The sequence below is a fragment of the Mustelus asterias genome, chromosome 14, assembly GCF_964213995.1.
Source record: "Mustelus asterias chromosome 14, sMusAst1.hap1.1, whole genome shotgun sequence".
Taxonomy (NCBI): Eukaryota; Metazoa; Chordata; class Chondrichthyes; order Carcharhiniformes; family Triakidae; genus Mustelus; species Mustelus asterias.
In genome coordinates, this window is record NC_135814.1 from 102872377 (window position 1) to 102895112 (window position 22736).

The 22736-nt window shown below is 45.0% G+C and overlaps 1 protein-coding gene across 4 annotated transcripts in view; it reads left to right on the plus strand.

Moving 5' to 3' along the window:
* The window catches only part of nbeal1 (neurobeachin-like 1), a 277142-nt gene that overhangs the window by 71641 nt on the left and 182765 nt on the right, over window positions 1-22736 (plus strand). For all 4 annotated transcript variants that reach the window (XM_078228982.1, XM_078228984.1, XM_078228983.1 and 1 more), the window contains exon 2: window positions 10964-11055. In XM_078228982.1, the coding sequence (XP_078085108.1) occupies window positions 10964-11055 (92 nt within the window). The remainder of the gene's footprint in view (window positions 1-10963; window positions 11056-22736) is intronic.

Sequence of the window (22736 nt, forward strand, 5' to 3'; positions counted from 1 at the left end):
CTACAAAAATTTCTTCCTTAGGTAGAGGAAGCAAAGCTGTACGCTCCAGCTGCAGTCTCACCAAGGCTGCCTGCAATTACAGCAAGCCATCTTACTCCTATACTTCGTTGGCTGTGTAAAGCATTTTGGGACACCCTGGGGATTTGAACGACACTTTAGAATATAGTCTTTCTTTGTTTTACTTTTATGCTTGTAGATGCCATTTGCTAATCCCTTTTTCTGAAAGCACTAATCTTCTCATAACCTCCGCTTAGCATTGCTTGGCTATCTCCTTCCTTTCAGTAACTTTTGAGAATTATGTTACGGTGGCACAGTGGTTAGCATTGCTGCCTCACATCGCCAGGGACCCGGGTTCAATTCCCAGCCTGGGGTCACTGTCTGCACAGACTCTGCATGTTCTCCCCATGTCTGCATGGGTTTCCTCTGGGTACTCCAGTTTCCTCCCACAGTCTGAAAGATGCTTAGGTGCATTAACCATGCTAAATTCTCCCTCAGTATACCCGAACAGGCGCCGGAGTGTGGCGACTAGGGGAATTTTCATAGTAACTTCACTACAGTGTTAATGTAAGTCTACTTGTGACACTAATTAAAATAAAATAGTATTGTCCCCTTCCTATCTATAAAAAAAAGTCTTATTTTGCACTTGACTTCGTTACCTCTATTGTTGAAGGTGGGCAGAGGTATGGCTAAAGGTAGAGGTAAAGTTTTCGCCGCTGTTAGTTTGTCTGTAATCAATACATCTCCAAGACTAATGGATGGATTTCAGTGAAACTTGGTACACAGATAAGGTATTGCCCAAGGAAGAGCTGTTTGTCTTGGTTGAAGCTGCAGATCCAGTTCTGGATCCTGGAATCTTTTTAAAGGAGAATCTGTTATTGGGAGATGGGACTAATTTTTTTAGAATGCAGTGTTTTGTCTTATTTAGAATCTTGTTGATTGTTATAGCGTATTATGGATTGTCCCAGCTTTTGTGGTGCAAATTTGTCACAACTGTTAAAAATGTGAGCAGAGTTTTCAGAGCCGGTTGTTGGATGTGAATTGACCTGGAGTCTAAAGTTAATGTTTATTTAGTAGTGTCACAAGTACTTTACCGTAACACTGCGATGAAGTTACTGTGAAAATCCCTAGTCACCACACTCTGGCGCCTGTTCGGGTACACTGAGGAATAATTTAGTACGGCCAATGCACCTAACCAGCATGTCTTTCGGACTGTGGGAGGAAACCGGGGCACCCGGAGGAAAACCGCGCAGCCATGGGAAGAACGTGCAGACTCCGCACAGACAGTGACCCAAGCCGGGAATCGAACCTGGGTCTCTGGCGCTGTGAGGCAGCAGTGCTAACCACTGTGCCACCGTGCTGCCCTGGGGCCACCCCAGTGAGATGGAAGCTCTCGATAAAAGAAAAAACTATTTTGTTCAGCTTAGTAGTGAGAGTAACAGCCAGGGAACAGCCTTGAGGAAGAGTTGTATCATTGTAATAATGTTGAGTTAACACAGTGTGGCAAGGACATTCGCTCATTGTGCTGAATTGGAACATATTGAGGAATCATGTACATCCGTTGTTTTTCAGGCGTAGAATATACAGTTATCTTTAAAGACATTCATTTGGGGTTTTGTGTTCAGGAGATATCAGGGACAGCAAAATTGGTGATTGCCATGCTGTGTCCATTTTTATGTTACAAAAAGAAATAATTATATTGTGCTTTTCACGACAGCCTGTGATGGCATTTGAGCCAAAAGCAGAACAGAAAGGAAAATGTGTAATTTCTTTAAAAAGTCTGTGGAATCGATAATTGTTTTTCAGAATGTTTGTAAAGGACTTTTTAAGAGTTTATGTCAATTGTAAAGGGATGAGTAGTAATTTTCTTGGATAAAAAAAATACTGTCCACTTGACCCTTGACCCAGAGGTGATACCAACAGGAAGGAAGTTGACCCTTGACCCAGAGGTGATACCAACAGGAAGGAAGTTGACCCTTGACCCAGAGGTGATACCAACAGGAAGGAAGTTGACCCTTGACCCAGAGGTGATACCAACAGGAAGGAAGTTGACCCTTGACCCAGAGGTGATACCAACAGGAAGGAAGTTAAGAAAGAAGTCACATGGCTGGCAGAAACAAAGGAGAGATACAAACAGAAGAGCTGGAGGATGACGGCCATCGGGGAGGCGATGGCCGAGTGGTATTATCGCTAGACCCTTAATCCACAAACTCAGTTCTGGGGACATGGGTTTGAATCCCGCCACAGCAGACGGTGGATTTTGAATTCAATAAAAATAATCTGGAATTAAGAATCTACTGATGACCATTGTCGATTGTCGGAAAAACCCATCTGGTTCACTAATGTCCTTTAGGGAAGAAAATCTGCCGTCCTTACCTGGTCTGGCCTACATGTGACTCCAGAGCCACAGCAATGTGGTTGACTCTCAACTGCCCTCCAAGGGCAACTAGGGATGGGCAATAAATGCTGCCCAGCCAGCTGTGCCCATGTCCCACGAATGAATTTTTAAAAAGCGCACACACATGCAGACACAAAGAGAAAGCAGGCATAGACAGAAAGAGGGACACAGAGAGAATTCTCATGAGGCAAAGAAGCAAATCTCTCTCGAGAGATCATTTTTTGGCAGCAAAGGAGACAGGATCTCTTGGAGGTGTTGTGCGAGCTGGCTAAAGAGGTCTAAAACTGGGAATAGCACAGAGGCACTGGTTTTCCAAGAATTGGCCAAACCGCGAAGTGGGGTGTTATTGATAGGTGGTTCGAAAGGAACTCTGGCAAGTGACACCATCAGGATTGTCATGACTCAAGAGGGAGAGGGTTGCGGAAGATAATTATACCCGTGAAACTCAGAAGGTGGAAGCCATTGTTGGATAGGACACCTGTGCGAATAAACAGCTGCACTTTGTGGAACAATGTGGTGCCAAATTTATGCGGGGAGTGATGCGAATGCTGATGATTATTTAAGACGTATCTTTGTTGTATCAACTACTTAAAGTGAACTATTTAAAGTGGCGGGACGGTGGCACAGTGGTTAGCACTGCTGTCTCTCAGTGCCAAGGTCCCAGGTTCAATTCTGGCCTCGGGTCACTGTCTGCGTGGAGGTTGCACTTTCTCCCCATGTCTGCGTGGGTTTCCTCCAGCTGCTCCAGTTTCTTCCCACAGTCCAAAGATGTGCGGGTTAGGTGGATTGGTCATGCTAAAACTGCCTCTTAGTGTCAGGGGGATTCACAGGGTAAATATGTGGGGTTATGGGAATAGGGCCTGGGTGGGATTGTGGTCCATACAGACTCGATAGGTCGAATGGCCTCCGTCTTTAAAGTTAAAGTTTATTTGTTCGTCACAAGTAAAGCTTACATTAACACTGCAATGAAGTTACTGTGAAATTCCCCTCGTCGCCACATCTGGTGCCTGTTTGGGTACACTGTGGGAGAATTTAGCTTGGCCAATGCACCTAACCAGCACGTCTTTCAGACAGTGGGAGGAAACCACAGCACTCGGAGGAAACCCACGCAGACACGGGGAGAACGTGCAGACTCCACACAGACAGCGACCCAAGCTGGGAATCAAACCCGGGTCCCTGGAGCTGTGAGGCAGCAGTGCTAACCACTGTGCCACCCCTGTAGGGATTCAATGAATTCTGTAAAGTTTACCTTTTTAAAGTACTATTTGCCTGTTAATTCATGTGTGATTTACATTGATTCTGATTCCTGTTTGAGTGAAAGTTACAAAAAAGTGGAATCTTGTTGATAATTTCATCAGTTGGGGCTCATTTAGTAAATTTAGTTCTTTTGGTTTATGGTTCCCCTAAGTGGGTCATAACATTCCTGACATCTCGAAGCACTTCACTGTGAATGAAATATCTTTTGAAGTGTTGTCACTGTTGTAACATTGGAAAGATGGCAGCTAATTTGCACACACACACACATCTCACGAGCAGCAGTGTGATAATGACCGGGTGATCCTGTGGAGGTGATGGTTAGAACTGACTGCTACCTGTTTATGTTCCTGAGCGCTTGAAGTTGAGAGAAGCCACAATTGTCGCTAAACTATTGAACTTTTCCACCGTGGTGTCACCACGTTTATTTTTATTAAATGTGCCTGGAGCTGAATTAACTCTGAGTGACAAATTGGAATTTGTGCTAATCCCTCCTTTTGTGTTTAGTGATTTTCTGGTCAAGCTGTGATTCTGTGCTGGTGTATTTGTGTACTGCTTGCCGGGTAGTGATTCCTTCTGAAGGGAAGAGTGTTCAATAACTCTTCTTTTAAACAGTGTCTTTAAACTTTCACGGAAACAGTGTCAAACTCAATTTAACATTGAGACACTTAAGGAGATATTAGCTTGTTTTATTCTTTCACGGGAAGTGGGCGTCACTGACTAGGCCAGCATTTATTGTCCATCCCTCCCTAATTGCCCCTTGAGAAGATGGTGACTGATTGGTCACAGCCATAGATTTCAAGGAACAGCTTAGAAGGAGGAGGGTGAGAGTTCCAGCACTTTTTAAAAATTTATTCGTGGGACATGGATGTAGCTGGCTAGGCCAGCATTTATTGCCCATCCCTAGTTGCCCCTGAGAAGGTGGTGGTGAGCTGCCTTCTTGAATCGCTGCAGTCCACGTGCTGTGGGTTGACCCACAATGCCGTTAGGGTGGAAATTCCAGGATTTTGACCCAGCGACAGCGAAGGAACGGCGATATATCTCCAAGTCAGGATGGTGAGTGGCTTGGAGGGGAACTTGCAGGTGGTGGTGTTCCCATGTATCTGCTGTCCTTGTCCTTCTAGATGGAAGTGGTCGTGGGATTGGAAGGCGCTGTCTAAGGATCTTTGATGAATTGCTGCAGTGCATCTTGTAGACACACGGTTACTACTGAGCGTCGGTGGTGGAGGGATTGAATGTTCGTGGATGTGGTGCCAATCAAGCGGGGCTGCTTTGTCCTGGATGGTGTCGAGCTTCTTGAGTGTTGTTGGAGCTGCACCAAGCAAGTGGAGAGAATTCCATCACACTCCTGACTTGTGCCCACTGTCTGTGTGGAGTTTGCACGTTTTCCGGTTTCCTCCCACAATCCAAAGATGTGCAGGTTAGGTGAATTGGCCATGGTAAATTCTCCCTTCTGTCAGGGGGATATGGGGTTGTGAGGGTAGGGTCTGGGTGGGATTGTGGTCAGTGCAGACTTGATGGGCCGAATGGCCTCCTTCTGCACTGTTGGGATTCTGTGAAATCTATAAACTCGTTCTGGAGCGCAGCCAGCGAAAGTGGCCCATTTGAATCTATTTGAATGGGTATGTCATTACTGTGAAAGTAAAACAATGCTATCTAATTCTCTGGAGTCGGTGTTGCTGATTAAACAATGTCTCACAAAGGTTACTGAGCAAACAGCAGAGCATTACAAGTACGTTGAGGAGATAGGGAACTCTCTTTGGACTATCTTTTCTTGTGTGGCTTTTGCTACCAAATAAACCTGTTGGACTTTAACCTGGTGTTGTTAAACTTCTTACTGTGTTTACCCCAGTCCAACGCCGGCATCTCCACATCATGACTATCTTTTCTGACCAGTGGATATAAATTATTTGGTTAAATGCTAAAACCAGATATCCTATTAATATACTAAAACTTATTAATAAACAATAATGGGCAGCACAGTGGTTAGCACTGCTGCCTCACAGCGCCAGGGACCCGAGTTCAATTCCCGGCTTGGGCCACTGTCTGTGTGGAGGTTGCACATTCTCCCCGTGTCTGCGTGGGTTTCCTCCAGGTGCTCCGGTTTCCTCCCACAGTCGGTAGATGTACAGGTTAGATGGATTGGCCAGGCTAAATTGCTCCTTACTGTCAGGGGGACGAACTAAGGTAAATGCGTTAGGGATAGGGCCTGGGTGGGATTGCGGTCGGTGCAGACTCGATGGGCCGAATGGCCTCCTTCTGCGCTATAGGGATTCTGTGATTCTAATAGAGCAGAAAGTAGAGGCTAGATAAATTTAGGGGTCTAGAGATTATCTATTCTAAAATAGTGTCTACTTGGAAGTCATTATAATGCTACATCTAGTCATGATATAGGGGAGGTGATGGCCTAGTGGTATTATGGCTAGAGTATTAATCCAGAAACTCAGCTAATGTTCTGGGGACCCGGGTTCGAATCCCCCCACGGCAGATGGTGGAATTTGAATTCAATAAAAGATATCTGGAATTAAGAACCTACTGATGACCATGAAACTATTGTCGATTGTCGGAAAAACCCATCTGGTTCACTAATGTCCTTTAGGGAAGGAAATCATAGAATCCCTACAGTGCAGAAATAGGCCAGTCAGCCCATCGGGTCTGCACCAACAACAGTCCTACCCAGGCGTTATCCCCGTAACCCCACATAATAACCCTGCTAACCCCTCTAACCTACGCATCCCGGGACACTAAGGGGCAATTTAGCATGGCCAATCCACCTAACCTACACATCTTTGGACTGTGGGAGGAAATGGGAGCACCCGGAGGAAATGCATGCAAACACGGGGAGAATGAGATGGGCCAAATGTGGGCAATTAGGACTAGCTTAGTGGTTAAAAACAGGGCAGCATGGACTAAGGGCCAAAGGGCCTGTTTCCATGCTGTAAACTTCTATAAATGCAAACTCTACACAGACAGTGATCCAAGCTGGAAATCAAACCCGGGTCCCTGGCGCTGTGAGGTTAACCACTTTGCTACTGTGCCGTCCACAAAATCTGCTGTCGTTACCTGGTCTGGGCTACATGTGACTCCACAGCCACAGCGAAACCCTCAACCCCCAACTGCCCTTGGCCAGCCAGCAATGCCCATGTCCCACGAATGAATAAAAAAACCTTCTGAAATATAGTGGAAGTGTACTCCCCCCAATTGTGCTTTAAAATAATGGATCACTTTCTAAAAAAAGGAATTGTCCGTCAGGGCACCAGTGACAAAGTTTTGGGCAACTTAATCTACTGAGAGATCAAACTGCTTGAAGGAAAAAAGATCTTGTGTGATGGTTGGATTTTGGAGGGGTTTTATTAATGCAGTAAGTTGCCGAGAGCTGGAACTGGCTGTGGGAAAGGATGGGGAGAGCTGACCTGATGGGAGCTTTCAAAAGGGAATTGTGGCAGGAAAGTTGAAAAGAAAATCTTTGCAGAGTGATGGGGGATGGGGGAAGAATTAATTGGAAAGCTCTTTCAGGATCTTTAACAGGCACAGCGGGCAGAAGTCTCGTTCTGTGCTGTAAGATTCTACATACAATAGGCTGGAGGAAATAGATGTTCAGAGGGAGGATGTACTGGCAGTTTTGAATAAACTGAAGGTCGCTAAGTCCCCTGGGCCTGATGAAATATATCCGAGGATTCTTTGGGAGGCAAGGGATGAGATTGCAGAGCCTTTGGCTTTGATCTTTGGGTCCTCACTGTCCACGGGGATGGTGCCAGAGGACTGGAGAGTGGCGAATGCTGTTCCTCTGTTTAAGAAAGGGAATAGAAATGACCCTGGTAATTATAGACCGGTTAGTCTTACTTCGGTGGTTGGTAAATTGATGGAAAAGGTCCTTAGGGATGGGACTTACGACCATTTAGAAAGATGTGGATTAATCCAGGATAGTCAGCACGGATTCGTGAAGCGCAAGTCGTGCCTCACAAATTTTTTGAGGAGGTAACTAAGAGTGTTGATGAAGGTAGGGCAGTTGATGTCATATACATGGATTTTAGTAAGGCGTTTGATAAGGTCCCCCATGGTCGTCTTATGATGAAAGTGAGGAGGTGTGGGATAGAGGGAAAGTTGGCTGATTGGATAGGTAACTGGCTATCTGATCGAAGACAGAGGGTGGTAGTGGATGGAAAATTTTCGGACTGGAGACAGGTTGCTAGCGGAGTGCCACAGGGATCAGTGTTTGGTCCTCTGCTCTTTGTGATTTTTATTAATGACTTGGAGGAGGGGGCTGAAGGGTGGATCAGTAAATTTGCTGATGACACCAAGATTGGTGGAGTAGTGGATGAGGTGGAGGGCTGTTGTAGGCTGCAAAGAGACATAGATAAGATGCAAAGCTGGGCTGAAAAATGGCAAATGGAGTTTAACCCTGATAAATGTGAGGTGATTCATTTTGGTAGGACTAATTTAAATGTGGATTACAGGGTCAAAGGTAGGGTTCTGAAGACTGTGGAGGAACAGAGAGACCTTGGGGTCCATATCCACAGACCTCTAAAGGTTGCCACTCAAGTGGATAGAGCTGTGAAGAAGGCATATAGTGTGTTAGCTTTTATTAACAGGGGGTTGGAGTTTAAGAGCCGTGGGGTTATGCTGCAACTGTACAGGACCTTGGTGAGACCACATTTGGAATATTGTGTGCAGTTCTGGTCACCTCACTATAAGAAGGATGTGGAAGCGCTGGAAAGAGTGCAGAGGAGATTTACCAGGATGCTGCCTGGTTTAGAGAGTAGGTCTTATGAGGAAAGGTTGAGGGAGCTAGGGCTGTTCTCTCTGGAGCGGAGGAGGCTGAGGGGAGACTTAATAGAGGTTTATAAAATGATGAAGGGGATAGATAGAGTGAACGTTCAAAGACTATTTCCTCGGGTGGATGGAGCTATTACAAGGAGGCATAACTATAGGGTTCATGGTGGGAGATATAGGAAGGATATCAGAGGTAGGTTCTTTATGCAGAGAGTGGTTGGGGTGTGGAATGGACTGCCTGCAGTGATAGTGGAGTCAGACACTTTAGGAACATTTAAGCGGTTATTGGATAGGCACATGGAGCACACCAGGATGATAGGGAGTGGGATAGCTTGATCTTGGTTTCAGATAAAGCTCGGCACAACATCGTGGGCCGAAGGGTCTGTTCTGTGCTGTACTGTTCTATGTTCTATACATGGTGTTGCGAAGTTGGGTCGAGTAATTGTAGATTGATGATTGTAAAATGCTCGGGGAGGAAGCACTGCGCGGTCCCGTTAAAAGGTGGAACTTTTGCTGTGCTTAGAGAGTTAAAAAATGCAAGTGCACAGAGAGCCCAAACTGAAACATTAGTATCGAAAGGCCAAGCAGCAGGGTTACCAAGACAACAGGCTTTTGAATTCAGCCAATCAATTTGAATCAGACACTTAGATACCAAGAACCTATTAAATTTAAATCTGATGGTTTTGACAACCTCGGACCAATCCTATTGTGGGAAATATTGATATGTCATCACAGGTATAAAAGAAGGGGGCAGTGGGACAAAAGGGAGAGAGCAACTGCCACCTGCCAGAGCTCTCAGCTCAATGTCCCATCTAGATAGCAAAGAAGAAAGGAGTTCCAGACAGAAAAATCAACTGAGAAGGTCCAGGATATTCTGGGAGACACAAAACCTGGTTGTAATTTAGAGAGTGAATTCTATGTTTGTTAATGAGTGGGATTTGTATTTATTGGAACAACATTCCATTAGAATCTTGTTTTATTTGGGAATAGTTAATAGAAGGGATTTATTCGGTTAGTTAATAGTTTATTTAATTTGTTCACTGATAGATAAATAAATTGTTACGTGTTGATTTTAGAGAGAGTGTCAGGGATTTATTTTGTATTTAACCACTAGAAGGTGCTGAAGAACAGGTCACACCACTTCACACACACTTTTTACAGATTATAAGGTGAGGTGCTCCTCTTTGGGGGTTTTGGTGTTAGTTCCCAGAGGGGGAGACCAACCTCCGCTTTATAACAATGGGGATTGTGATATGTGCTGGAATGTTTGAAGACCAACATTGAAGCTACCACCAGATAGCTTCCTGCATCGATTCTGAATTGAGTGACAATGTCATCAGATGGCTTTTCAGTATAAATTATTTACCTTGTTGAACTCTTATTTGTTCTTTTTATTGAATTATGAAGCTGACAAAATCCCCTTCCAAAACAGATACACGTGTTCTGTTGAGCAATTGGCAGTCAATATTTCTGAATTGGGAGAGCAGGTAGGAAAGTGTAATCTATACGAAGATCAGTGTAATCCCATATCTGAAGTTTGATGCTCTTAAAAATATTTTGTCTGGTGATGATTGAAGTGTTGCAAATGTGTTGGGCTTTGCTTATTTGGTATTTTTTGATATGATTTGGTTTGTTATTGTCATATGTATTGGGATACAGTGAAAAGTATTGTTTCCTGCGTGCTATGCAGACAAAGCATACTGTTCATAGAGAAGAAAAGGAGAGAGTGCCTAATGTAGTGTTACAGTCATAGCTAGGGTGTAGAGAAAGATCAACTTAATGTGAGGTAGGTCCATTCAAAAGTCTGACAGCAGCAGGGAAGAAACTGTTCTTGAGTCGGTTGGTACGTGACCTCAGACTTTTGTATCTTTTTCCCGACGGAATGGAAGAGAGAATGTCTGGGGTGCGTGGGGCCTTTGATTATGCTGCTCCTTCTCCGAGGTAGTGGGAAGTGTAGATGGAATCAAATGGATGGGAAACTGCCTTGCATGGGTTTGTTCACGACCCTTTGTAGTTTCTTGTAGCCTTGGGCAGAGCAGGAGCCATCCCAAGCAGTGATACATCTGGCAAGGATACTTTCTACGGTGCATCTGTAAAAATTGGTGAGATTCTAGCGGACATGCTGAATTTCCTTGGCCATCTGAGAAAGTTGAGGCAGTCAAGGATCAATCCATGTTCCAAAATTCCAGCCTTTAACAGAGATGTAGTTTAGGTACTTGCTGAGCGGCACTGTAACTGCAGACATGTGTGACGGTCAGTCTAAAGTTGGAGGTCCGAGCAACTCGGAGCATTGCCTAAAGTTCCTAAAGCTTAAGTCTGTGGAACAGACTCTCAGTAGGTAGGGACGTTGAAGTCATGCAAAGGAATTGTATGTGGATCAAACAGTCTTGGGTCGAAACGAAGCATCGGAAGTGTGGGTTTGGGACTGGACCTGGCATTTTTATCTGGGTGTGACACACAATAAATGACTGTGCTTTGTGTCGGCAAAATGTAAACGAAATTGCCCTCATGCTTTGCTTGTATATTTTTCTCTGGTTACAGAAGGACCCAGACTACCTGAAGCTGTGGCTGGAGAGCTTCGTCGCAACATACGAGAAGTTTCTTGATGTTGATTTTGAAAAACCTCCCACAAGGTATATTATTCAAGAATGTTTTCCTATTCTTGATGTGGGCATTACTGGTACGGCCAGCATTCACTGCTCCATCCGTGTTTTTGAGGAGGTGATAGTGAGCCGTCACTTTGAGCCACTGCAGTTTGTGTAGTGTAGCTAATGATCGATCCCCTTGATAAATTAGACCCAGTTTACTCAGCCTCTCATCCTAGGGCAACCCTCTCATAGAATCCCTACAGTGCTGAAGGAGGCCATTCGGCCCATTGAGTCTGCACTGACCACAATCCCATCCAGGCCCTATTCCGGTAACCACATATATTTACCGTTAATTCCCTGACACTAGGGTCAATTTATCATGGCCAATCAACATAATTCGCACATCTTTGAACTGTGGGAGGAAACCGGAGCACCTGGAGGAAACCCACGCAGACTCCACACTGACAGTGACCCGAGGCCGGAATTGAACCCGGATGCCTTGTGCTGTGAGGCAGCAGTGCTAACCTCTGTGGTACCATGCTGCCCTCATCCCAGGTACCAATTTAATGAACCTTCGCTACATTGCCACCAATGCCAATGTACCCTTCCTTCAATGTGGAGACCAAAACCGCACAGTATTCCAGATGTGGTCTCATCGAAACCCTGTACAAGTCCAGCAAGATTTCTTTATTCTTAAGAACATAAGAAATAGGAGCAGGAGTAGGCCATCTAGCCCCTCGAGCCTGCCCCGCCATTCAATAAGATCATGGCTGATCTGATCGTGGTTTAGTTCCACTTACCCGCCCGCTCCCCATAACCCTTAATTCCCTTATTGATCAGAAATCTATCTATCTGTGACTTAAACATATTTAACGAGGTAGCCTCCACTGCTTCAATGGGCAGAGAATTCCAGAGATTCACTACCCTCTGAGAGAAGAAGTTCCTCCTCAACTCTGTTCTAAACTGACTCCCCCTTATTTTGAGGCTGTGTCCTCTAGTTCTTGTTTCCTTTCTAAGTGGAAAGAATCTCTCTGCCTCTACCCTATCTAGCCCCTTCATTATCTTATATGTCTCTATAAGATCTCCCCTCAGCTTTCTAAACTTCAACGAGTACAGGCCCAATCTACTCAATCTTTCCTCATAAGCTAACCCTCTCATCTCCGGTACCAACCTGGTGAACCTTCTCTGTACTCCCTCCAAGGCCAATATATCCTTCCGCAAATAGGGGGACCAAAATTGTACACAGTACTCAAGTTGCGGCCTCACCAGTACCTTGTACGGTTGCAGCAAGACCTCCCTGCTTTTATACTCCATCCCCTTCGCGATAAAGGCCAACATTCCATTTGCCTTCTTGATCACCTGCTGCACCTGCAAACTGAGTTTTTGCGATTCAAGCACAAGGACCCCCAGGTCCCTCTGCACAGTAGCATGTTGTAATTTTTCACCGTTTAAATAATAGTCCATTTTACTATTATTCCTTCCAAAGTGGATAACCTCACACTTATCAACGTTATACTCCATATACATGTTCTTATGTTCTTATGCCTGTTCATCTAAGTCATTAATATATATTATAAATAGCTGAGGCCTCAGCACTGACCCTTGTGGTACTCCGCTATTCATTACCTGGCGACTTGAAAAAGTCTTATTTATGCCCACTCTCTACATCCAGTGTTAACCAGTCCTCTATCTAGGCTAATCCAAGCACACGTATCTTGCTTGTTAACCTTTTGTGTGGCACCTTACTGAAACCCTTTGGGAAATTCAGGCAAATGACATCGACTGGTTCCCCTTTATCTACCTTACTAGTTACACCTTCAAAAAACTCCACCAATTTCCTTAAACAGGGGTTTCCCTTTAGTAAAACCACGTTGACTTGTTCTAACTGTACTATGCTTTTCTAAGTGCATTGTTAACAAGTTTCTAACATTCTCCCAACAACTGGTGTTGGGCTATCTGGCCTCTTATTTCCTGTTTTCTCTCTCGCTCCTTTCTAGAAAAGCATTTGTCAACTGATCTCAGCTCAGTATCACCCACTCTCGGATATGATTGAGAAATTATTGGGTGGCACAGTGGTTAGCACTGCTGCCTCATAGTGACAGAGACCCGGGTTCAATTCCCGGCTTGGGTTCCGAGTCTGCACGTTCCCCCCGTGTCTGCGTGGGTTTCCTCCGGGTGCTCCGGTTTCTTCCCACAGTGCGAAAGATGTGCTGGTTAGGTGCATTGGCCATGCTAAATTGCCCCTTTGTGTCCCAGGATGCATAGGTTAGAGGGATTAATGGGGTAAATATGTGGGGTTACGGAGATGGGGCCTAGGTGGGATTGTTGTCAGTGTAGACTCGGTGGGCCGAATGGCCTCCTTCTGCACTGTAGGGATTCTAAGATTCTTCTAAGATTCTAACCCACTTTGTGCAAAGGTATGTGAGGGCCTGGAAGTCATCAGGGCAACCTACCTGGGATAGATTATACAGCGAGGTATTTTTGATATTCTGTTTAGTTTAGGTAGTTGTGTTCACATAAATATTAATTTTGCTCACGTACTTTGACAAATTGGAACTGGTTCTGTAACATCACCGACAAAACTCTCCCAACCAGAGGCAAAAACAAGATGCAGCCTGGTCTTGCAGGTCGGGGAAAGCTGTTATTCTTCCTCCAGACGAGCAAAGCTGCATAAGTGTTTGAATACGCTTCTTATTCACCCCCCTATCCTGCCTGAACTCTGTATAACCGGCTCCCCGTTGATACTGAAGGATTTTCCTGTTTGGGAATCTATAACTAAAAAAGGTGCCGGTCCCCACGTCCCTGCGGAACCATTTGCTGGCAGGATCTGTGTGGGCGCCAGTGGCTGGAGTTAAATGACTGTACCGGGTCTCTGTGGGACTGCCAGATGAGAAAAAGTCTTATGTAACAGGGATTTGGCAAGTGAGGAAGAAAGTAATGTTACAGTGAAAGTATTTGCAAATTCCTTTTTATTATTGGTGAGATTGTGAGGGGTGGGGGGGGGGGGTGGGGTGGGGGGGGGGTGACGGTGGGGGGGTGGCGGTGGGGGAGGTGGTGGGGGGGGGTGGCGGTGGGGGGGACGTGGTGAGTATGCACGAATCAAATTTACAGCGCAGATCACTCGGCCCGACTTTCCTGGTGCTTATGCTCCACCACAGCCTGCCAATCCTCTCATACTTTCAGTATATCCTTGCATTCCTTACTCCCACATGTGCAACTTTCTCATAGATGCATCAATGCCATATACCTCAGGCAATCGAGGTGGGGGAGGGGGGGGGTGCAGTGCGATTAGCCTCAGTGTGTGGGAGCGCCCTCCTGCAAGATGTCAAATCCTTCAGAGGAGACAGGAAAGGGAGTAAATGCAGTGTCCGTGGTTATTCCAATCACAGTAGTAATGCACCATATTTCAGAATGAGGATTACTTTCTGAAAAGTAAAGTTTATTTATTAGTCACGTGTAAGGCTTCCATTAACACTGCAGTGAAGTTACTGTGAAATTCCCCCAGTCGCCACACTTGGCGCCTGTTCGGATCAATGCACCTAGCCAGCATGTCTTTCAGAATGTGGGAGGAAACCGGAGCACCCGGAGGAAACCCACGCAGACACGGGTAGAACGTGCAGACTCCACACAGACAGTGACCCAAGCCGGGAATCGAACCCGGGTCCCTGGAGCTGTGAGGCAGCAGTGCTAACCACTGTGCCAAAGCTGTATTTGACACATATTATCAGTGAGCAAGTATACAATACCATTCAGTGGAACCACATACTATTTATAGTGATATGCAGCCCGCAGTGGGCATTTTGAAGAACCTGGCGTGTTTTCTGTTTCTCAGCCAGATGGCTGTGGATTCTGGTCTGTTCTCTTGGAACAGCTGGCTTACGGCCTGTTCCTAGGCGGGCCTGTTCTCTCGGAACAGCTGGCTCACGGCCTGTTCCAAGGCGGTCATGTGCTTGGACAGTTCAGATGATGTAACAGGCTGAAATCTTGAGCAGTTTTCAGTCGGAAATCCAAATGCTATATGTGTGTGTTGCTGGTTTAAAACATTCCAGACACCAGACTCTGCTTTAGAACTGTGAAATCAAGCTTCTCATTTCACTGACATACTCATCGTGACATATAATTTTCATACCTTAATTCGCCACCATCAACACCACGTGAATTCATTCTTCAAACAATCTACAGGGATCAGTGCTAGCTACTCAACAGTTTACAATCTATATCAATGATTTGGAGGAAAGGACCAAGTATAGGGTTGATAAATTTGCTGATGATACAAAAATAGGAAGGAATGTGAGTTATGAAGAGGACATAGTATGTCCGTAAAGGGATGACGATAGGTGAAGTGAGCGGGCAAAGAATTTGGCAAATGGACTATAATGTGGGAGCATGTGAACTGGTCCACTTTGGCAGGAAGAATAGAAGAACGGTGTACTATTTAAATGGAGAGAGATTGCAGAGCTCGGGTGCAGAGGGATCTGGGAGTCCTGGCACATGAATCACGAAAGGTTAGTATGCAGGTACAGCAAGCGATTAGGAAGGCAGGTGGCTTGCTATTGTTTATGAGAAAGGGAATGGAATATAACAGTAGGTAAGTTTTACTACAGTTGGTGAGACCACATCTGGAATACTGTGCTCAATTTTGGTCTCCTTACTTAAGCAAGGATGTAATTGCATTGGAAGCAGTTTGGAGAACGTTCACTCAACTGATTCCTGGAACAAGGAATCCTGTGAGGAAAGGGTGGAATGTTGGGCCTGTTCCCATTGGCATTCTGAAGAAGAAAGACAATCTGATTGAGACATGTCCGATCCTGTGGGGAATGGCCAGCCTGGATACCGAATGGATGTTTCCTCTTGGGGCTCAGACAAGAATTAGGGGACACAGTTAAAAAATAAGTACTCTAAGAACTGATCAAGCACCTTTTTTTATTATTCAAAACCCTCCCAGGTGGCAGGAATCAATTAATTCTCAATATTCAGCAGAAATCAACTGTTCCACTTTGGGGAAGTAGGATCAGGCGGATTTATCCAGGCAACTAAAGTATAACAAAGTAAGCTGGAGGTTTACTGATAGAAGAGACATGCTACCAAAGCTTTTTGCCTTGCACTCATCAGGATAACTTCCAACAGTAATAGGGACAACAACTTATGCTGCAAGAGAAGAGTGCTTGGTGGAGGCGTTGCCATGGAGAATGCAGCATGGAACAGTTAACTGCCTAGTTTTGTTCAAAATGAAATCGGGCAGGTGGACTCTTGATTGGTCGAGGCATTGCCCTGGGAATCAACCATGAATGGCTGTCCCTGAAGCCTTTGTGTAGTTGAAAAAGGTGCAAAGTGTGGATACGTTCCTTCGGTCTGCAAAGGACAGGGCCTTGTGTGTGAATATATATAGTTTCTCACGTGTAAGTGGGGTACACTGTGAACCCGACTGACCCCACCTTAAATTGGTCACCAGTGTAATTCTTAGCGTACACAGGGTTGTTTAGTAAGTGTTGTCCAATCGCACAGTCACATCTCACGTTGGACACTCTGGCCGGAATTCTACTGCCTTACCCACCTTGGAATCGGGGTTCCCTTTGGGCATTCTCCGTTGGCCTCGGGCGGAATTGTACGAGCCTCGGGAGGGCGAGGCGGTAAAATTCCGAACCACGTTTTGAGCTTTGCAAACATGGGCTGGTTGGGAATGGTCAGTATTTTGCCTGTTGCAAACAACTGGAGGAATGTCCCGTTCGATATGATCCACCAATCATTGGGATGTACGGACCTCACATGATGGTGGAACTGAAATCCGTACACCATTGTGTGAAGAAATAAATGTATTTGCGCAGTTTGCTTCCGTATTGATAGCTCAGGCAACTTTGAGAACGAACCGTTTCTCCATTTACACTGTTTCACCTTCTTTACAGCGGCACTAAAAGCAAATCTCATTCGCAGTCACCCAATGATGTCAAACAAGGGAGGCGATGGCCCAGTGGTATTATCGCCAGACTATTAATCCAGAAACTCAACTCATGTTCTGGGGACCCAGGTTCGAATCCCGCCACGGCAGATGGTGGAATTTGAATTCAATTAATAAAATACCTGGAATTAAGAATCTACTGATGACCATGAAACCATTGTTGATTGTCGGGAAAGCCCATCTGGTTCACTAATGTCCTTTCGGGAAGGAAATCTGTCGTCCTTACCCGGTCTGGCCTACATGTGACTCCCAGAGCCACAGCAATGTGGTTGACTCTCAACTGCCCTCGGGCAACTAGGGATGGGCAATAAATGCTGGCCAGGCAGCGATGCCCATGTCCCATGAATGAATAAAAAAATGAATTTTTAAAAAATTGGGTCGAAGTCAATTTTAATTGAGATAGCATTCATTCAAAGGCTTTAAATCACATTTCTCATTTGTTCCTGCAGTAGGCCAAAGGGGAAGAGAATTACATATACAGAATTATATAGGCTACAGGCCATTTGGCCCATTTGCCTGATGCTAGTGTTTATGTTCCACATGAGCCGCCTACCCACCCCTTTTCATCTCACTTTTATCAAAATACCCCTCTATTCACTTCTGCCCTCGCTCGTCCTCCCTCCATGTGTTTAGCTGACCTCCCCTTAAATGCATCGATTTAATTTACCTGAACCACTCCTCATGGTATTGAGTTCCACACTCACCCCACTCTCCTGGGTAAAGACAGTTTGCCTGCATTCCCTGTTGGATCTATTGGCAGCTCCATTCCCTCCTGACAGTTTATTCTTACAAACATTTTCCCAAGTTTCCACCTCCAGGTTGCTTGTGAATATTGCCACTGACTGCAATATTTCAGGGGACTGTGAGGAACTGCAGGGTGATGCTTATTCTATTGAGTAGGTTTGGATAGTTACAGCACAGTGTGGTTTCTTGATAGTCTAGCCCATTGCTCGTTTCAATGCAACACATTTGGACACTTGTTAATTGAAGGTCTGTTATGAAAGAAAGACAGGATGGATCTGTCTGGTTTACGTAGTGTCATTTGAGTGTAACTTTAAGAAAGTGTTTTTAAAATCATGCAGCTTACAGCTGCAGTGATGTCATTGACAGGTGGGGTTAAACTGTGGCAGTCAGGTGATAGAGTTTTCAGTTTTGTTTGTGGCAGTCAGGTGATAGGTTTCATTTTGGGGAGAGTGTTGGAAGCAGTTTAGCAGCAAGATAAGCAGTCTCTCTCTCTCTCTGTTCTCTTTGTTTGGTTCTGAAACTATTATCAGTTCGCTGAAGGAGAGGCTGATTGCCATCCTGCCCTAAAGAAGCTGTGTTTTGGGAAACAGATTTGACTACAACCTCTTCTGAGTTTCTTCACGAGGGATTTTCAGTATTGAACCCAGGAGGTGGGATTCCTGTAACAAGTGGGCGTTAACCTATGCTGTATTGTGCTTATTGGAGGGTTTTGTGTATTGGATGTTGGCTTTGGTTGGAATACATTAGAGACATTTTCTTGAGTTATACATTATCGTGGTTGTTGTGTTTCTTGTTTGTAATTGTTAGAAGTTCTTGCTAAGTGTCTTACTATACATGTCAACAATATTCTTAATTAAATTTTGTTTCTGATAAAAGCTCCTCGTGGGTCAGTTGAATCACACCTGGAGTGAAACCTCTCACGCCCACCCTAGCCAAATTCAACGTAAAACCGTTACAGGTCAGGCAAGCTCCATAGAACACCCTGAAGTATCAGACCTGGCTTGTACATACATATGAACATACAGATTGCCCATCGGCCATTTAGCCCCTTGAGCCTTCTCCACCATTTGATAAGATCGGGGCTGATCTGATTGTGGCCTCCTCTCTCCAGTCTACCCTCTATACCCTTTGTCAGTGTAGCAATTCATCCAAACGCCAGTTTCCTGTCACCAACACCCTTTATTCTGCGCCAAAGGAAAGGGTCGTGCTTGTAGCATATAGTCAGGTAACCGTCACCTCGGGACCTGCAACAACGGTCTGGCTTGTGCAACGGGTTTAAATACCCCCGCCGGCCGCTCCTCATTGGGCACATATCCGCCTGTACAATAAAGAAGCTCGTACTCCAGGAAGTCCACAGTGAGATCTATCGATGATCCCCCATGGCCATCACAACAGTCAGCCAAGAGTCCATCGAACCTAAATGTATTCAATGACCCAGCCTCTACTGCTCTCTGGCAGAGAGAATTCCACAGACTGATCAACCTCGGATAGAAAGAAATTCTCTTCAACTCAGTCTTAAATACTTAAGGACTTGTGCTTGGGGAGATTTCTTTAAATTAATATGCATTGAAGTTTTAATCTAAATGTGATTGGAGTTACTTCATATGTTGAGGATAGTGCATTCCGGATCTCTGCAACACTCAGTCTGAAAAATATTGCTCCTAATTTCTCCAATTATTTTAAATCCATGTCCTCTGATTACCGATCCACGTAGCAAAGGAAGTGGTTTCTTCCTTCTTGTTCTATCAAAACTCCTGGTGATTTTTGAATACCTCTTTTCACTCCCCATTTGAACCTTTCCTGTCCTCTGATGAACAATGCCAGCTTCTCCGGTCTCTCTTCATGACTGAAGTCCCTCATCCTTTGGTTCTCTCCCTGGCAAAACCTCCTGCAAGGATTTGACTTCTTCATTTTAAGTGTGGTGGGTGTCCAGAATTGGACATGTACTGCAGCCGAGGCCTCACTGGTGGATTACAGTCTACATAACCAGCGAAGCGATGGCCTAGTGGTATTATCGCTTGACTATTAATCCAGAAACTCAGCTAATGTTCTGGGGACCCGGGTTTGAATCCCGCCAGGGCAGATGGTGGAATTTGAATTCAATAAAAAATATCTGGAATTACGAATGACCATGAAACCATTGTTGATTGTCAGAAAAACCCATCTGGTTCACTAATGCCCTTTAGGGAAAGAAGTCTGCCATCCTTACCTGATCTGACCTACATGTGACTCCAGAGTCACAGCAATGTGATTGACTCTAAACCACCCACTGAGCAAGGGCAATTAGGGATTGGCAATAAATGCTGGCCAGCCAGTGACGTCCAGGTCCCACGAATAAAAAAAAAATCTAAGTTTCTGAAACATAAGCATTTGATTTCTAATTGACTAGCTGGGGGAGTACAGGCTTTGCATCAAGATGAGAGAGAAGTTGAGATGACGAGTGGTTCTTGCTGATGGGTTGATTGAATGGTGACTTCTTGTACCCAATGGGGGACACCAGCCTTCTTCTATAGCGAGGAGCAGACATTGGACATGGAACCTGCAAGTCTTTTGTTTGAAGCGGAGTATTTAATCATTGGGATTGCTCCGTAAAGCCTGGGTTTTCATTGCTTGTTATTCCCGTCTCAGTTTGAATTCCATTGGCTACCTTCAATAATTCCACAGCAGAACTCCTGTGCCAAAATGTCTCGCAGACCTTAGCAAAGAATGCTGCTGCCTTGGATTTGCTAAAAGAATGTTTCTTCCATCAGGTTCTTGTTATTTAGAACCTGACTAAAAATACTGAACCACTGGTAAAACAACATTTAACAAAAAAAACTCAGTAAATAAGACCATAAGAGATAGGAGCAGAATTAGGCCATTCGGCCTATTGAGTCTATTCCGCCATTCAATCATGGCTGATATGATTCTCATCCCCATTTTCCTGCCTTTTCCCCGTAACAATTTTGCAATGTAGAATCCTACAGTGCAGGAAGAGACCACTCGGCCTATCATGGCTCTTTGAAAGAGCTATCCCATTCGTCCCATTCTCCTGTCTTTTCCCTAGAGCCTTGCAAAGTTGACACTCTTCCAATATTGATCCAAATCTCTTGACAGTTACTCGTGAATCTGTTTCCACTGTCCTTTCAGCAAACTTGTTTCAGGTCAGTATAACTTACAAAATTAAAATAAAAAATTCGACTGAACTCGCTTCTGGTTCCTTTTCCAATTACTTTAAATCTGTAATTTGTAGAGAGACAGCACGGGGGCACAGTGGTTCGCACTGCTGCCTCACAGCGCCAGGGACCCGGGTTCAATTCTTGACTTGGGTGACTGTCTGTGCGGAGTCTGCACGTTCTCCCCGTGTCTGTGTGGGTTTCCTCCGGGTGCTCCGGTTTCCTCCCACAGTCCGAAAGACGTGCTGGTTAAGTGCATTGGGTATGCTAAATTGTCCCTCAGTGTACCCGAACAGGCGCTGGAGTGTGGCGACTAGGGGATTTCCACAGTAACTTCATTGCTGTGTTAATGTAAGCTGACTTGTGACACTAATAAATAAACTTTTAAACACCTTTCCTGCTAGTGAAAAGTTTCTCCCTTTGTATATATATAATACTTCCAGCATGAACTGACTGGACCAAGTGTCTTTTTCTCTCCTATAAGTCTATATATATAAAATTATATACTCTGTCAAAACCTCTGATAATTTAGATCTGATCTAATTTATTATTGTCACATGTATTAGTATACAGTGAAAAATATTGTTTCTTGCGCGCTATACAGACAAAGCATACTGTTCATAGAGAAGGAACGGAGAGGGTGCAGAGTGTAATGTTACAATCATATCTAGGGTGTAGAGAAACCTCACCTTAATATAAGGTAGGTCCATTCAAAAGTCTGATGGCAGCAGGGAAGAAGCTGTTCTTGAGTCGGTTGGTGCGTGACCTCAGACCTTTGTATCTTTTTCCTGACAGAATAAGGTGGAAGAGAGAATGTCCGGGGTGCGTGGGGTCCTTGATTATGCTGGCTGCTTTACCGAGGCAGCGGGAAGTGTAGACGGAGTCAATGGATGGGAGGCTGGTTTGAGTGATGGACTGGGCTACATTCACAACCCTTTGTAGTTCCTTGTGGCCTTGAGCAGAGCAGGAGCCATACCAAGCTGTGATGCAACCAGAAAGGATGCTTTGTATGGTGCATCTGTAAAAGTTGGTGAGAGTCGTAGTGGACATGCCAAATTTCCTTAGCTTCCTGAGAGGCGTTGGTGGGCTTTCTTGACTATAGTGTCAGCATGGAGGGACCAGGACAGATTGTTGGTGATTTGGACACCGAAAACCTTGAAGCTCTTGACCACTTCTACTTCGTCCCCATTGATGTAGACAAGGGCATGTCCTCCTCTACACTTCCTGAAGTAGATGACTATCTCCTTTTTTCATTGAGGGCGAGATTATTGTTGTCACGCCAGTTCACCAGATTCTCTATCTCTCTCTCCTGTACTCTGTCTCGTCATTGTTTGAGATCCGTCATTGTTTGAGATCCGGCCCACTACAGTGGTGTCATCAGCAAACCTGAAAATCGAGTTGGAGGATACTTTGGCCACACAGTCAAAGGTGTATAAGGAGTGTAGTAAGGGGCTGAGGACACAGCTTTGTGGGGCACTGGTGTTGAGGATGATCGTGGAGGAGGTATTGTTGCCTATCCTTACTGATTGCAGTCTGTGGGTTGGGAAGCCTAAGATCCAATCGCAGAGGGAGGAGCCGAGCCCCAGGCCACAGAGTTTGGGAGATGAGTTTTGTAGGAATAATGGTGTTAAAGGCTGAGCTGTAGTTAATAAATAGGAGACACATAGGTGTCTTTGCTACCCAGATGTACCAGGGTTGAGTGCAGGGCCAGGGAGATGGCGTCTGCTGTGGACCTGTGAGCTGGCACCCCCAAACCACGTTGGCACATTAAGTTATTGTTCTAAAATTTCAGCTGCATTTCAGCTTTTATGTTCATGTATAATTCAGAAACTTGGATAAAAATAAATTACTGCGGATGCTGGAATCTGAAA